The sequence below is a fragment of the Salmo trutta genome, unplaced genomic scaffold (genome assembly GCF_901001165.1).
Source record: "Salmo trutta unplaced genomic scaffold, fSalTru1.1, whole genome shotgun sequence".
In the NCBI taxonomy this organism is placed as follows: domain Eukaryota; kingdom Metazoa; phylum Chordata; class Actinopteri; order Salmoniformes; family Salmonidae; genus Salmo; species Salmo trutta.
Window position 1 is genome coordinate 136,626 of NW_021822691.1, and position 12,123 is coordinate 148,748.

Below are 12,123 nucleotides of genomic sequence, written 5' to 3' on the forward strand. Positions count from 1 at the left end.
CCCCCAACCCCTTCACCCCCCCTCTCTGAGTCACCTAATCCCATAGTGACATCACTTCCTGTGTTCTTTGATTGTCCAGTGGTAAGAAGAGGAAGCCAGCATGGACCGACCGCATTCTGTGGCGCGTCAAACCCAAAACCCCGCCCCCTGAGGATGACGAGGATGACGAGGAGGAGAGGGCGTCGACCTCCACACAGCACTCGGATGACGGACAGGAGGAGTATCCAATCAAAGTGCTCCAGGACACCTACACCTGCGACCCCAGCTACGGGGTCAGCGACCACAAACCTGTCATAGGAATCTTTAACCTGGAGGTAGGAACACACACACACACACACACAGACACACACACACACACATAGAGACACACACACACACACACACACAGACACACACACACACATAGAGACACACACACACACACACACACACACACACAGAGACACACACACACACACAGAGACACACACACACACATACACACATAGAGACACACACACACACACACACATAGAGACACACACACACATAACCCGTGTCCTCTCCCTGTAGATGAGGAAGCGTTGTGACAGTGCACTGGTCCGTGTGTGTCCTGAGGGCCAGTGGAGCGCTGACCAGGAAGCTGTGCTGTACTACACCATCCTCGAAGACTTCCTGTCCTCTACCTGGGACTGGATAGGACTTTACAAGGTGAGGGGGGAGGAAAGAGTTATAGTGGGAGACAATGAGGAGTAAGAGAGAGAGAGAGGTGAGGGAGAGAGAGAGAGGTGGAGGAGAGAGAGAGTTGGGGAGAGAGAGAGAGGTGGGGGAGAGAGAGAGAGGTGGGGGAGAGAGAGAGAGGTGGGGGAGAGAGAGAGAGGTGGGGTAGAGAGAGTGAGAGGGAGGTGGGAGAGAGAGGTGGGGGAGAGAGAGAGAGATAGGTGGGGGAGGGAGAGAGAGAGGTGGGGGAGAGAGAGAAAAAGAGAGAGAGAGGTGGGGGGAGAGAGAGAGAGGTAGGGGAGAGAGAGAGAAAAAGAGAGAGAGGTGGGGGAGAGAGCGAGAGGTGGGGAAGAGAGAGAGAGAGGTGGGGGAGAGAGAGAGAGGTGGGGAAGAGAGAGAGAGAGGTGGGGAAGAGAGAGAGAGAGGTGGGGAAGAGAGAGAGAGGTGGGGGAGAGAGAGAGGTGGGGGAGAGATTGAGAGAGGTGTGTGAGGGGGAGAGAGAGGTGGGGGGAGGGGGAGAGAGGTGGGGGAGAGATAGAGAGAGTTGGGGGAGAGATAGAGAGAGGTGTGTGAGGGGTAGAGATAAACAGAGACAGACAGACAGACAGATTGCCAATGTAAACATGTGAGGCAGAGAAAGGTCTGATGGACACCATCCTATCTTTCATGCTCTGATGTTTCTGATCTGTAAACCTGTGGTGAACCTGTGTGTGTGTGTGTTTGTGTGTGTGTGTGTGTGTGTGTGTGAGTGTGTGTGTGTGTGTGTGTGTGTGTGTGTCTCTGTGTGTGTGTGTGTGTGTGTGTGTGTGTGTGTGTGTGTGTGTGTGTGTGTGTGTGTGTGTGTGTGTGTGTGTGTGTGTGTGTGTGTGTGTGTGTGTGTGAGTGAGTGAGTGAGTGAGGTATGAAGTGTGTGTGTGTGTGTGTGTGTGTGTGTGTGTGTGTGTGTGTGTGTGTGTGTGTGTGTGTGTGTGTGAGGTATGAACTGTGTGTGTGTGTGTGTGTGTGTGTGTGTGAGGTATGAACTGTGTGTGTGTGTGTCTCCCTCTGCAGGTGGGTTTCAAGACTGCGTCGGACTATGCTACCTTCGTCTGGGTCAAAGGTGAACTAGCAGAGGTCAACGAGGTCATGCAGGTACAGAATAGTGTGTATTATTGAGTATTGTTCAGGAAATTGTGTGTGTAATATTGTCTCATGTCCCAGTGTCCTGTATTAACGTGTGTGTGTGTGTGTGTGTGTGTAGGTGTGTGTGAATAAGGACGACGTCCCACTAGTGGGAGGAGAGTATGTTCTGGGCTACTACAGTTGCAACATGCAGAGCATCGTAGGATTCAGCCACAACTTCCAGGTGAGTCATTTAGGGAATTAAATGTCCCTGAGAAATCATTCACATATCTGCTACTAATACCTTTTTCCATCAGAGAATCGATCGAGATATGATCTTATTTGGTTGTAGAGGAGCCAGTGCATCTCTGTCTCTACCTCCCCTGTCGTTCAGTGACCAGATAGACGCTTCTCTTTGGGCGGCCATGTTTATTTTGCGTCTCCCTTTTAAAGCCAGTTGGTGGTTGCTGAGGCTGTGTTTGGGTCGGGATCTGTCTCTGTTTTGTATCTCTGACAGAGTAGAGATATTCTGGGAGTTTGTATTTTCTCTTTAAGCCAAATAGCAATCTAGTTTATTCTGTGTTTTAGTTTCATTTTCCCAATTTGTTAAATACGAGGTTTTAATTTCTGTAACAATTTGATTGATTTCCTTGTGTGTTTGGATAATAGGGTTGTTTTAGTGTTTTTAACAGCTGGCATAGGGGACTCTTTTTCAGGGTTTCAGCTCTTGGGTTTCCAGTGCGTTGAATTGTAAGGATGTTTTGGGGTTTAATTTCCTTTTCTTTATATTTACAATTAAAGGGAATCTTCAGAGTTCCGCTCTGCATGCGCTGTTCTGTTGGATATTTAGGATAATTCTGCAGAATTCTGTATGTAGATTTTCAATAGTTTTTTCTATATATTATATCTATATAAAAAAAAATGTATATAATTTTTATGGAGTAAAACTCTTTGCTTTTATTCACTGCCAGGTCAAATCCACCTGATTTGTGACTCACCACCTGGATTCGGTCTTATGTAGCAAAATCTGAAAAAGTGTTTTTTTACATTAGATAAAAGTAGAGACTCAGAGCTAGAAAATGGTATATCAGACACTACAGTTTAGGAAACAATGGGGAAGTAATTCTGCTTTGAAAGTTGATAAACTTGTAAACTCACTATTGAGAAAATGTCCGTTGAATGTTTTGGTATCTAGTGGAGAGCTCTTCTTTGTCTCCACTCATTCAGCGTCGTTCACACCCTGTTAAGCTTTAGCCCCACCCATCTCGGAGCGTTCAGAGCACACAGTTGATACTCTGGCCGATGATTTGTTTACCTCTGGATAACATGAAAACAGCCTAATCAGCTCTGCTGGCAACAATTTCATTGCGTTTTTTTTTTTGCTAACGCTAGCTAGCCTGACCCTAGCTAGGTAAACAATGAGGTAAACGATGAACCTAGCTAGGTAAACAATGACCCTAGCTAGGTAAACAACGTGTAAGATCACACACGTCACCTAACATTACCTAACGAGCCAGCCAGCTAACGTTAGCTAGTTAAACAATAATGAACATAGTGCCAAATCATGTCGTTACTACCCTGCATGAATCTGCTGGGAGCTAACCAACCAGGTTCAATGTTAGCTAGCTAACATTAGGCTCTAACTAGCAAAGCAAACGGCTCTGGGATACGAATAATAACGCCATACACATAACGTTAGCTAGGGAGCCAGCCAGCTAACGCTAGCTAGCTAGTTAACAGTACACTTTAGTTTGAAATGAAACCACTTTGTCAAAATTAGAAACACGTAATATCTGAAAATGTAGCTAGCTAACGCTAGACTATCTTACCTGTATACATCATCATGCATGATGGACGTGTCTCCCTGTCACGGACGCCATACCACGTTGCCCTTTAGTTTGAAGATGTAATCCGGAGACAGGTGTTTCCTCCATCTCTTTAGCTATCACACTCTAATTCCACTGATTACAAAACTCAGTCTTCCAGAAAGTAGAGAGCAACACTGATGCAGCTCCACTACACTATAAAAAAAATGTAAAAGCCGCGTACTACAGGATTACCAACACAGACTGACCAGCTCAAACAGACAGAAGCCTCTATATGACCAATCCTCTCTCCTCTCTCGGCATGTCCAGCCCACTCATTATGTCAGCCATTCATGACCAGTGGGAAAATTTGAAGAAAACATTAAAAAAAAACAGGCAAGTCAGTTAAGAATTATTTTTTACAATGACGTCCTACTCAGGCCAAACCCGGACTCCCAATCACGGCCGGATGTGAAACAGCCTGGATTCAAACCAGGTATTGTAGTGACACCTCTTGCTACTGAGATGCAGTGCCTTAGACCTCTGTGATATAGCCTGGCTTCGAACCAGGGTCTGTAGTGAGACCTCTTGCTACTGAGATGCAGTGCCTTAGACCTCTGTGATACAGCCTGGCTTCGAACCAGGTGCTGTAGTGAGACCTCTTGCTACTGAGATGCAGTGCCTTAGACCTCTGTGATACAGCCTGGCTTTGAACCAGGGTCTGTAGTGAGACCTCTTGCTACTGAGATGCAGTGCCTTAGACCTCTGCACCACTCAGGAGCCCTAAGGTTACTGTCTTATCCTAGGGTTGTAAATGTAACAATTTGATTTGTATTTACAGATGGCATACACATTTGTTATTAATGCACATGAAAGTTCACATGTTCCAGAATGTCTTTCTGCACCCCAAAAATAAAAAAAATAAAAAAGTTTACGTTTAAATGGCTCTCCTTTGAAGTCATTGAAACATAGTTTCCTGAAACTGGTCACATTTTTAGTACCAGGTAGTTGTACCATTGGGCATGTTCAAACACGGTATTTCCTCATTTGAAGGAGTGTCTGCTGTTCTGATTCCTGTCCTTTTTCTGGAAAATGATGACTTTGGTTTTCTGAACGTTGATGTTGATTGTCCAGTTGATGCTGAATTCCTAAATATCGTTAAGTTCCTGTTGACCTTGATCTGTTGGTGACAGTAGGACAAGGTCACCTGGGTAGACCTTGATCTGTTGGTGACAGTAGGACAAGGTCACCTGGGTAGACCTTGATCTGTTGGTGAGAGTAGGACAAGGTCACCTGGGTAGACCTTGATCTGTTGGTGACAGTAGGACAAGGTCACCTGGGTAGACCTTGATCTGTTGGTGACAGTAGGACAAGGTCATCTGGGTACAGCAGGAATCTGACCTCCTCCTTTTTGAGAGTGAGTCCAGGGGCTGCAGATCAGTTCTCTCTCTCTCTCTCTCTCTCTCTCTCTCTCTCTCTCTCTCTCTCTCTCTCTCTCTCTCTCTCTCTCAATTTCAATTAAATTCATTTTAAGGGCTTTATTGGCATGGGAAACTTAACATTGCCAAAGCAAGTGAAGTGGATAATAAAGAAGTAAAATAAACAATAAAAATGAACTGTAAACATTACACTCACAGAAGTTCCAAAATAATTAAGACATTTCAAATGTCATATTATGTACAAATACTTAAAGTACAGAAATAAATAAACATACATTTGGGTTGTATTTGCTCTTCACTGGTCGCCAGTATCTTTTTATTTTACCTTTATTTAACTAGTCAAGAACAACTTCTTATTTACAATGATGGCCTACCCCGGCCAAACCCGGACCAATTGTGCGTCACCCAGTCAGGGCCGGTTGTGATACAGCCTAGAATCGAAGCAGGGTCTGTAGTGACACCTCTAGCACTGAGAAGCAGTGCCTTAGACCACTGCGCCACTTAGCAACAGGTCACAAATCTTGCTGCTGTGACGGCACACTGTGGTATTTCACCCAGTAGATATGGGAGTTTATCAACATTGGGTTTGTTTTCGAATTCTTTGTGTATCTGTGTAACCTGAAGGAAATATGTGTCTCTAATATGGTAATACATTTGGCAGGAGCTTAGGAAGTGCATCTGTTTCCACCTCATTTTGTGGGCAGTGTTGCACATATCCTGTCTTCTCTTGAGAGCCAGGTCTGCCTACGGTGGTCTTTCTCAATAGCAAGGCTATGCTCACTGAGTCTGTACATAGTCAAAGCATTTCCTTAAGTTTGGGTCAGTCACAGTGGTCAGGTATTCTGCCACTGTGTTCTCTCTGTTTAGGACCAAATAGCATTCTAGTTTGCTCAGTTTTTTTGTAAATTCATTCCAATGTGTCAAATAATTATATTTTTGTTTTCTCATTATTTGGTTGTGTCTAACTGTGTTACTGTCTCTCTCTCTCTCTTTCTTCCTCTATTCTTTTGTCTCTTCTTCTCTCTCTAACCCCCCTCCACATCTCTTCTTCTCTCTCTAACCCCCCTCCACATCTCTTCTTCTCTCTCTAACCCCCCTCCCCTCCCCATCTCTTCTTCTCTCTCTAACCCCCCTCCACATCTCTTCTTCTCTCTCTAACCCCCCTCCACATCTCTTCTTCTCTCTCTAACCCCCCTCCACATCTCTTCTTCTCTCTCTAACCCCCCTCCCCTCCCCATCTCTTCTTCTCTCTCTAACCCCCCTCCCCATCTCTTCTTCTCTCTCTAACCCCCCTCCCCATCTCTTCTTCTCTCTCTAACCCCCCTCCCCATCTCTTCTTCTCTCTCTAACCCCCCTCCCTATCTCTTCTTCTCTCTCTCTAACCCCCCTCCCCATCTCTTCTTCTCTCTCTAACCCCCCTCTCCATCTCTTCTTCTCTCTCTAACCCCCCTCCCCATCTCTTCTTCTCTCTCTAACCCCCCTCCCCATCTCTTCTTCTCTCTCTAACCCCCCTCCCCATCTCTTCTTCTCTCTCTAACCCCCCTCCCCTCCCCATCTCTTCTTCTCTCTCTAACCCCCCTCCCCATCTCTTCTTCTCTCTCTAACCCCCCTCCCCATCCAGATTGTGGAGTCTAAGAGGGCTGTTATGGAGGGGATGGTTCCACAGGATGTTAACGGGTTGAACAAATAAACCCCACATTATCATAACACCTCATTGGCTACACACACACGCACACACACACACACGCACGCACGCACGCACACACACACACACACACACACACACACCACACACACACACAAATATCCCATCAAACAGGAGAAATATCCCATCAAACAGAATTAATATCCCATCAAACAGAATGAGTATCCCATCAAACAGAATGAATATCCCATCAAACAGAATGAGTATCCCATGAAACAGAATGAATATCCCATCAAACAGAATGAATATCCCATGAAACAGAATGAATATCCCATGAAACAGAATGAATATCCCATCAAACAGAATGAGTATCCCATGAAACAGAATGAATATCCCATGAAACAGAATGAATATCCCATCAAACAGAATGAGTATCCCATGAAACAGAATGAATATCCCATGAAACAGAATGAATATCCCATCAAACAGAATGAGTATCCCATGAAACAGAATGAATATCCCATGAAACAGAATGAATATCCCATCAAACAGAATTAATATCCCATCAAACAGGAGATAATTCTACACAAGCAAGATCAATGAGTTAGCAGCAAACTTTTATAAACAATAACTATTGATTTGCTGGTTAATTAAGAATGATAAACTGTTTAAACTGATTATTCGAGTCAATAAGAACATGCCCATTTCAAGCTTATCTTGCTAAAAATAAAAATAGTTCTTTCAGAATATTTAGGCAAGATAGCTGGCTTACTGATTAATCCTGCTTTGTAGAATACTTGGGTTGAAGAGAGACAGAACAGGTGGTAGTATACCTGGGTTGAAGAGAGAGAGACAGAACAGGTGGTAGTATACCTGGGTTGAAGAGAGAGAGAGACAGAACAGGTGGTAGTATACCTGTGTTGAAGAGAGACAGAACAGGTGGTAGTATACCTGGGCTGAAGAGAGAGAGAGACAGAACAGGTGGTAGTATACCTGGGTTAAAGAGAGAGAGACAGAACAGGTGGTAGTATACCTGGGCTGAAGAGAGAGAGAGACAGAACAGGTGGTAGTATACCTGGGTTGAAGAGAGAGAGAGACAGAACAGGTGGTAGTATACCTGGGTTGAAGAGAGACAGAACAGGTGGTAGTATACCTGGGTTGAAGAGAGAGAGACAGAACAGGTGGTAGTATACCTGGGTTGAAGAGAGAGAGACAGAACAGGTGGTAGTATACGTGGGTTGAAGAGAGACAGAACAGGTGGTAGTATACCTGGGTTGAAGAGAGAGAGAGACAGAACAGGTGGTAGTATACCTGGGTTGAAGAGAGAGAGAGACAGAACAGGTGGTAGTATACCTGGGTTGAAGAGAGAGAGACAGAACAGGTGGTAGTATACCTGGGTTGAAGAGAGACAGAACAGGTGGTAGTATACCTGGGTTGAAGAGAGAGAGAGACAGAACAGGTGGTAGTATACCTGGGTTGAAGAGAGAGAGAGACAGAACAGGTGGTAGTATACCTGGGTTGAAGAGAGAGAGAGACAGAACAGGTGGTAGTATACCTGGGTTGAAGAGAGAGAGAGACAGAACAGGTGGTAGTATACCTGGGTTGAAGAGAGAGAGACAGAACAGGTGGTAGTATACCTGGGTTGAAGAGAGAGAGACAGAACAGGTGGTAGTATACCTGGGTTGAAGAGAGAGAGACAGAACAGGTGGTAGTATACCTGGGCTGAAGAGAGAGAGACAGAACAGGTGGTAGTATACCTGGGTTGAAGAGAGAGAGAGACAGAACAGGTGGTAGTATACCTGGGTTGAAGAGAGAGAGAGACAGAACAGGTGGTAGTATACCTGGGTTGAAGAGAGACAGAACAGGTGGTAGTATACCTGGGTTGAAGAGAGACAGAACAGGTGGTAGTATACCTGGGTTGAAGAGAGAGACAGAACAGGTGGTAGTATACCTGGGTTGAAGAGAGAGAGAGACAGAACAGGTGGTAGTATACCTGGGTTGAAGAGAGAGACAGAACAGGTGGTAGTATACCTGGGTTGAAGAGAGAGAGAGAGAGAACAGGTGGTAGTATACCTGGGTTGAAGAGAGAGACAGAACAGGTGGTAGTATACCTGGGTTGAAGAGAGAGAGAGACAGAACAGGTGGTAGTATACCTGGGTTGAAGAGAGACAGAACAGGTGGTAGTATACCTGGGTTGAAGAGAGAGACAGAACAGGTGGTAGTATACCTGGGTTGAAGAGAGAGAGAGACAGAACAGGTGGTAGTATACCTGGGTTGAAGAGAGACAGAACAGGTGGTAGTATACCTGGGTTGAAGAGAGAGACAGAACAGGTGGTAGTATACCTGGGTTGAAGAGAGACAGAACAGGTGGTAGTATACCTGGGTTGAAGAGAGGAATAGTTTTACTCTTTTCATCGTTATTCATGAGTACATGAAGCGACAATGAGACTTTCTAAATGAATAGTATATTTGAATAAGAAATAATAGTATATTTGAATATATTAGATTATGAATGAATAGTGTATCTGAATATGAATGAATAGTATATTTGAATATGAATGAATAGTATATTTGAATATATTTAATTATGAATGTATAGTATATTTGAATTTGAATGAATAGTATATTTGAATATATATGAATAGCATATTTGAATATGACGTATTGAATTCTGTCTGTAATGTTTCTCTCTGTAATCATGGTGAATCCAGGATGCTGTTTGTGTACGTGTCTGAAAGAGTGAAACATAAATCGCACAACTTATGTTCAAACGTATGTTCAACATGTAAGGATTAATGGCATTGTATCATTTGTTTGTTTGTTTGTTTGTTTGTGTGTTTACGTGTGAGTGCGAATGTATGCCTCAATATTTGTCTGCTTTGATACTAGTCGGCATGTGTAGTATTGTACCTCTGGACTATATGTAGATATGTTAACGATATCATCATACAGAGAGAGGATAGTCCTCCGGATGTAGATATGTTAATGATATCATCATACAGAGAGAGGATAGTCCTCCGGATGTAGATATGTTAATGATATCATCATACAGAGAGAGGATAGTCCTCCGGATGTAGATATGTTAATGATATCATCATACAGAGAGAGGATAGTCCTCCGGATGTAGATATGTTAATGATATCATCATACAGAGAGAGGATAGTCCTCCGGATGTAGATATGTTAATGATATCATCATACAGAGAGAGGATAGTCCTCCGGATGTAGACATGTTAATGATATCATCATACAGAGAGAGGATAGTCCTCCGGATGTAGATATGTTAATGATATCATCATACAGAGAGAGGGTAGTCCTCCGGATGTAGATATGTTAATGATATCATCATACAGAGAGAGGATAGTCCTCCGGATGTAGATATGTTAACGATATCATCATACAGAGAGAGGATAGTCCTCCGGATGTAGATATGTTAATGATATCATCATACAGAGAGAGGATAGTCCTCCAGATGTAGATATGTTAATGATATCATCATACAGAGAGAGGATAGTCCTCCGGATGTAGACATGTTAACGACGTGGTGTGTGGTGGCCACTCTACCATGGGCAGTAACATCCGTTTTACGTTTACTGTGGGTTATTTACAACAACATACCGGCTGGACCAATCATCTATCTTTGTTATAACAGTTCCTTAAATTTCCTTAAATCGTTTATGAATATCTATATATGTCTAAATACAGTGTGTAATTGATTCTCTACATGAATGTGTCTCTGTAATCATGCTCTGAAATATGCCTTTAGTGTGTTGTTGATTTGGGATTGAACTACCCTTCTACTACTCATGAAGAGAAACAATGGCTGGATTTTCTTACTGATGAACGCTAATGTAACAATTATTTTTACGTGCAAATTTGTTATTGTAGGAAATTTTATTAAAACTGTTAAATAAAATTCTGGACTGTGAACTGTTTTCATTTTGAGGCAATTATTAGATGGGTCGGTAAACTAGATCAGTTAAGAACTGATGGGTCGGTAAACTAGATCAGGTAGAAACAGATGGGTCGGTAAACTAGATCAGGTGAGAACTGATGGGTCGGTAAACTAGATCAGGTGAGAACTGATGGGTGGGTAAACTAGATCAGTTAAGAACTGATGGGTGGGTAAACTAGATCAGGTGAGAACTGATGGGTCGGTAAACTAGATCAGTTAAGAACTGATGGGTGGGTAAACTAGATCAGGTAAATACTGATGGGTCGGTAAACTAGATCAGGTAAAAACAGATGGGTCGGTAAACTAGATCAGGTAAAAACAGATGGGTCGGTAAACTAGATCAGGTAAGAACTGATGGGTCGGTAAACTAGATCAGGTGAGAACTGATGGGTCGGTAAGCTAGATCCGGTAAATACTGATGGGTCGGTAAACTAGATCAGGTGAGAACTGATGGGTCGGTAAACTAGATCAGGTGAGAACTGATGGGTCGGTAAACTAGATCAGGTAGAAACTGATGGGTCGGTAAACTAGATCAGGTAAAAACTGATGGGTCGGTAAACCACATCAGGTAAGAGCTGATGGGTCGGTAAACTAGATCAGGTAAAAACTGATGGGTCGGTAAACTATATCAGGTGAGAACTGATGGGTCGGTAAACTAGATCAGGTGAGAACTGATGGGTCGGTAAACTTGATCAGGTAAAAACCAAATGGCCTAATACATTCTTACAAATCTGTTCACTAGGTCTCAAAACACTGATGAAATACTTCAGTAGGTCTCAACACTGATGACATTGTTAACTAGGTCTCATAACGCTGATGACATTGTTAATGAGGTCTCATAACACTGAAGACATTGTTAACTAGGTCTCATAACACTGAAGATATTGTTAACTAGGTCTCCTATCACTGAAGACATTGTTAACTGGCCTGCTGGCCTCCCTACCTCTGAGGAAGCACAGTTCCCGCTCAGCCCAGTCAAAACTGTTCGCTGCTCTGGCACCCCTATGGTGGAACAAGCTCCCTCACGACGCCAGGACAGCGGAGTCAATCACCACCTTCCGGAGACACCTGAAACCCCACCTCTTTAAGGAATACCTAGGATAGGATAAAGTAATCCTTCTAACCACCCCCCCCCTAAAAGATTTAGATGCACTATTGTAAAGTGGTTGTTCCACTGGATATCATAAGGTGAATGCACCAATTTGTAAGTCGCTCTGGATAAGAGCGTCTGCTAAATGACTTAAATGTAAATGTTAACTAGGTTTCCTATCACTGATTACATTGTTAACTAGGTCTCATAACGCTGATGACATTGTTAACGAGGTCTCATAACACTGAAGACATTGTTAACGAGGTCTCATGTAACCGATGTGAAATGGCTAGTTAGTTAGCGGTGGTGCGCGCTAATAGCATTTCAATCAGGTGACGTCACTCGCTCTGAGACTTGAAGTAGGGTTTCCCCTTGCGTTGCAAGGGCCGT

At 43.6% G+C, this 12,123-nt stretch overlaps 1 protein-coding gene and 1 long non-coding RNA gene across 2 annotated transcripts; both read left to right on the forward strand.

The window, feature by feature from the left end:
• Window positions 1-79: 79 nt before the first annotated feature.
• On the forward strand, window positions 80-7,532 carry LOC115183640 (inositol polyphosphate 5-phosphatase K; the record flags this gene model as incomplete). Its single annotated transcript, XM_029744749.1, is given in 5 exon segments — window positions 80-314; window positions 553-690; window positions 1,750-1,830; window positions 1,940-2,044; window positions 6,666-7,532. Coding segments are annotated over 5 exon segments (628 nt in total), but the record flags the coding sequence as incomplete, so codon positions are not given.
• Window positions 7,533-8,636: 1,104 nt separating this feature from the next.
• Window positions 8,637-9,078, forward strand: LOC115183649 (uncharacterized). Its single transcript, XR_003874041.1, has 2 exons — window positions 8,637-8,670; window positions 9,021-9,078. It is a non-coding gene; the product is annotated as an uncharacterized LOC115183649 (long non-coding RNA).
• Window positions 9,079-12,123: the final 3,045 nt, after the last annotated feature.